We start from the raw sequence: 4869 nt of genomic DNA, 5'->3' as shown, positions 1-4869 counted from the left end.
TCTACAGATCATAGAGAGATGGCTCCATTATTGTTTGAGAAGACAGAGATGGAAGTACAGCAAACTCTCTTTGTGTTTGGCTGCCCTGGGAACCTCTGGGGAGCTGACTGATGAGGGGGGATAGTTCCCTTATTTTGAAAAAAGAAAAGTATTTTACTTGCCTGTTTAGTATGCAGAGCAGTCATCTATGAGTACTCACTAATCTCACAATTAGACTCAAATAAATGGGAAGCAAGACTTTTGGTGTGTGAAGGGACATCTTAGCCCATCAGCAATACAGTCTTACACCAATTCATTTGCATTCAATTGTCAAATCCAATAAAGTGAGGACTCAACTTTCTCATTGTGTTGTAACTATCCCTTTAATAGTTCAATTTTCAGCTCAGGGTGAATTATTCCTTTATGGCAAAGTAAAGGCCACGCTGAGGCCCTCTATTGAATCATTAATAACACTGTAAATTCCTATGACAACCTCATTTCAATTCCTTCTGGAGGAAAAGGGCTAGCCGGCCCAACAAGAGGGCCCACCTCCATCGTGTAAAACAGAGCAGCAGAATTTAAGAGTGACGAGGCGTAGCTGTACCAAATCTTTTATTTCCTTTGGTTTTCCAGATTGTAGCATCAGGAATCCCCACAGCACTACAACAATTTCAATTAAAGGTAAATGCAGAGTTGTTCCACAGTTCCTCTACAGGTAGGTTTTTGGGATAACCGGGTCGCCGTACATGCAGTCCTCCTCCACAGCGAGGTTGTACCGGCTTCCGCTCCCTCCTTTGTAGGCGCTTGTTACAATCCTGAGCCAGCCCTTCTCACCCTGGGGACAAGAAATGTCACATTCACCGGGACAGACTGTGAATCAAGCGCTCCCCGCAGCACCTCTCACTTTAACGTATCCATCACTCTCAAATGCCAAGTTTTAAAACCAGCGAACCGTGCACACAGTGAGGCGGTGGGGTTTTCATGCGAGGACTCACCCACGGCTCTCCCCAGGAGTTACGCACTATCCAGTACTCGGTGCCATTTTCCAGCCCCCAGCCGGCCACCGACACGATGTGGTTGAGGTCGGGGGTCTCGACAAACTCTGAATACAGGCCGCCGGCGTACACGTCGAGCTTCGCTGTGGCCATGATCCCGCAACTGGGAGGGATTAATAATATTTTGCTATTTTCAGAACACAAAATCCTTGAAAAGAGAGGGGTTCCAGTGCAAGACATTATCTGCCATTCAAAAATTTGCGGACAAATATCAGTTTTATAATGATTTGAATGTTTACCAATCATCAAGCTCTCTCACATGTGGTACCCAGACATATGCATTCTGAAATACTCTGAGGAGCTAAAACATAAGCTGGGACTTCAATTGTCATTATGGGTGCTTCATAACTCATTAGATGCATGGAACAGTCATTTCCTGTATTAACTGTGTGCTCCCAATTGTAAAAGTTAAGTCCCTTCCAGTAAATCCGATGCATGCTGTGGCTGTCCTCATAATTTTGTTATTTATGTTTTGCCATGCTGATAATACAGGGAAATTGCCATTCCCCACATTTAAATGACTCACAGAGGAGTAATTTGATGTTTGATTCAGATGAACTCCTGCAAATCCATTCTAACACTGTTTTTTTTGTTGTTTTTTTTTTAAAGCTTGAAAATGACCTGATGGGTCCTCGGGCGTAGATTTCCGCCTTCATGTTCTCCCGTCCGCTAACCTCTCCGAAATCAGCCACCTTCCACATGGTGTTGTTCCGCACCGTGTGGCACTTTTCGAACGTCGTGCAGGTCCCACACACATTGAATGGATTGCACTCTGTCAAGAGACAAACAGAACATGAGCATCTGGAATAAAAACAGCTCAATTTCATTCATACATGAAAGGCAGACCACGTCGGTGCTAGAGACACACTCTGGTCTATGGCCTGGTAGTTGTTGCAGGTCTCGTCAGGGATGCCGTGCGTGTTGGCGTATTCCCACGCGGCGGCGTGGTCTCCTCCGTGACAGGTGCCGGCGTCGGCGCAGTCGAGCACATGCTGGACGGACAGATAGGCAGATGGCCACACTCCTTTCCGCTTGATGTTGATTCGATCTACAGAGAGGATGAAAACCAAAAAACTAAATAAATAAATAAAAACGCTCAAACGCTGTATGTTTTGGAAAGGCTGATGTGACGTCAGTGATTCAATATGACTGAGCATCCCATCTGTTCTTTCAGGACACAATTGAATTTGTACACTATCCTTTAGAACATAATTTGATTGTGTTTGCATTTTTCAAAGTGCCACTTTCCAAAGTGGGTGAGCTCCAAATTCAGATAAAAACTTGACAGACAAGGGAGAAAGTTGGTCCCTCAACACTAATTTGGATCACCTTAAAAAAAAAAAAAAAAAGACTCCAGGAAAGCCATATGTCTTTAAGTATCGTAAAGAGCCAAAATGATGACAGGCCAGTATGTAAAAGTCACAAACTGCCATAGAAATGACAGGAGGGGCGGACAGACCTGCCAGTGCGCTGGTGGTGCCGTGCGCCCAGCAGGAGCCGCAGTACCGAGGGATGTGCTGGTTCCGGGTGATGCTGGCGTAGTTGACGCCGTTGACGTTCCTCCAGTCCCAGGACCTGGGCAGCTCGGCGAGGTTCAGCAGCTCATGAGGACGGACTGCGGTCCTGTCAAGAGATCAGACTTTAGACAGCGACTCGGCATTCACGGTGAGGTTTAAGGCCGCAACTTCACGCCAGTTCAGCGTCCGTTTCTACATGCCTACTTCAAGGTTACGTTGGTGAAACTCCAACCTGGAAAGAGCACTGCGCTTTGACAAAACAGATCTGCCAATAAAGGGAATGAAATGGGGAAATCAAGCCTAAAAATATATCACTTTAAAAAGCAAAGTTGGTGATTTAAATTGCCTCCCTGGTGCCAGTAAGAAAGCCCTGGAGTCAGTTCCCGAGCTTCCAAGGTCCCTCTGTGTGGAGTTTAGATGTTCTCCAGCTCCAGTTTCCCCCCACAGTCTAGAGACTTTTAACTGAGGTGAACTGGAGATGCTGAACTGTCCCAAGGTGTGAATGTACCTGTCCTGCGATGGACCGGTTTCCCTGCCTTCCAACCAATAAGCGCTGGGAGAGGCTCCAGCACTCTGTGACCCTAATGAAGATGTTTGGCTTGGAAAATGAATGAATCTCTAGCCCCAATTTGTTGTTTGATGCTGATTTGAGAAATTTAATAATTTAACAAAAGCATGAGGTGTCAGGTTTGAGTGTCAGCCCCTAAGAATAAAAACAGCAACGTCTTTTTTTTTTTTTTTTTTTTTTTAGACTCAACACACAGGGAGAAATCCAGCACAGAAGAGGGAGATCTCATGTCTTTTTCCCATCATGCTTCATTGTAGCTGCAGCTGTTCTGTGCATCACATTTGAAAAAGACATGCAAACTCCTCAAACAGCAGAACATCAATCACCAGTCCCTGTTTTTTTAAACCAGTGTTGTTCTGTTTTAAGGTGGATTTTTCCCTCAATGCGTGTTCTGTTCCAGCCCAGTCTCAAATTAATCTCTTGTCAAAGGCTTCACAAAAAGCAGTAGCTCCAGAGCATTAAATCATAGAGCAGGCATGACGAGACATGATGGGACGTCATGCTGCTGGTGACCCGGCGCCCAGGCCTCCTTCACCTCCACCAGAATATAAATCATCCCAGGACGTGCTGCTTTGACTCCTGTTGTGTCGCTGTCACGATTAATCAAGAAAGCAGTCCGGAGCGGCTCTGGGTTAAGTAAGATTTGCAAAAAAATTTAAATCTGAGCGCTTTATCATATAAAAGACAGTATAGATGGCATCTACACTGCAAAAAATCTCATTCAGTCTTCATTTTCAGTGTTAAAATTTCTCTTCAAACAAAATCCCATTTGTTTCTGGTGGCGTTTCACAAGGCAAAGTATAAAAGCACACTGGCTCACTAGTAAACATCTGGTTCAAGAAAATTCCAGAGACAAGTAAATTAGCACTAGAAACAAGTGGGATTATCTCATCTCACTGGCCGATTTTTGTTTGAGGAAAAATAAGACTCAACACTGAAGATGAGACTAGTTAAAATGGAGTTTTTAATTCAACCTCCATGTGGTAAAAACTTCCTGGAACTTTTTTGGATTTTCCGGCGCGTCAAGCCCCATCCGTCTGAGGCTCCAGGCAGAATAAATGAAGATGAAAGGGGATTAAGTCCAGTTTTACTTATCAATCTGACGTCCAACACAGAAAACCTGCGGCGAGGCGTCTTACTTCACTCCGAAGTCGGGTTTCCGAGGCCTCGGCTGGTAACATCGCAGCTTCTCTGTAAAAAAGTTTCCGGCTGAAGCAGAAGTCGTCACGAACACGAGCAGGAAAACGCCGAGCTGAGCCATGCTGAGGCGGACAGGAAATCACATGATCTTGTTTGGGGAGCTTTTATAGACACAAAGCCTGGTTGCTCTTTCTTTCATGAAGCCGGCCAATCAGGCTCTATCGCTTTCACCTGCAGGGCTCAGTGGTGCTGCGTTCAAGACACCTGGGAACTGGGAGACTCCCTTTGCTCTCCCTTGGCTTTCTCAGAGGGCCAGTTTCTCACATAAACGTGCAGCAACACTGAGATGTTCACAGTGGATTTTAAGGACAAATAACAGTGTTTTAAACTTGTAAACAGCCTTTTGAGTTCCTGTGTGTACATGGCATATTTCAATATCAATCAGTACAGTCACACATTGAAGAATTTGAAGATAAAATTGATGCAACATCAGTGCTAAAAAAAAAATGCAGTGTGGCTCCTCAGCAAAGTTTATTGTCACTGATACTTAATAATGTCTATGCAAAGAAACACATTTTTCTTGCAGGCGTCCATGTTGTTCCCACCTCAA

The 4869-nt window shown here is 44.8% G+C and overlaps 1 protein-coding gene across 1 annotated transcript; it reads right to left on the bottom strand.

The window, feature by feature from the left end:
• Positions 1-574: 574 nt before the first annotated feature.
• LOC115366070 (cathepsin Z-like) lies at positions 575-4415 on the bottom strand. The gene is made up of 6 exons (XM_030061292.1): positions 4259-4415; positions 2494-2657; positions 1903-2082; positions 1656-1806; positions 975-1137; positions 575-814 (listed from the first exon to the last, which is right to left on the bottom strand). Exons 1-6 carry the CDS (start codon positions 4378-4380, stop codon positions 689-691), a joined length of 906 nt encoding a protein of 301 aa, XP_029917152.1. The 5' UTR covers positions 4381-4415; the 3' UTR covers positions 575-688.
• Positions 4416-4869: the final 454 nt, after the last annotated feature.

Source organism: Myripristis murdjan, chromosome 10, assembly GCF_902150065.1.
Source record: "Myripristis murdjan chromosome 10, fMyrMur1.1, whole genome shotgun sequence".
Lineage (NCBI taxonomy): Eukaryota > Metazoa > Chordata > Actinopteri > Holocentriformes > Holocentridae > Myripristis > Myripristis murdjan.
Note: the sequence above shows the minus strand (reverse complement) of the source record. Positions and strands in the feature narration are given on the sequence as shown.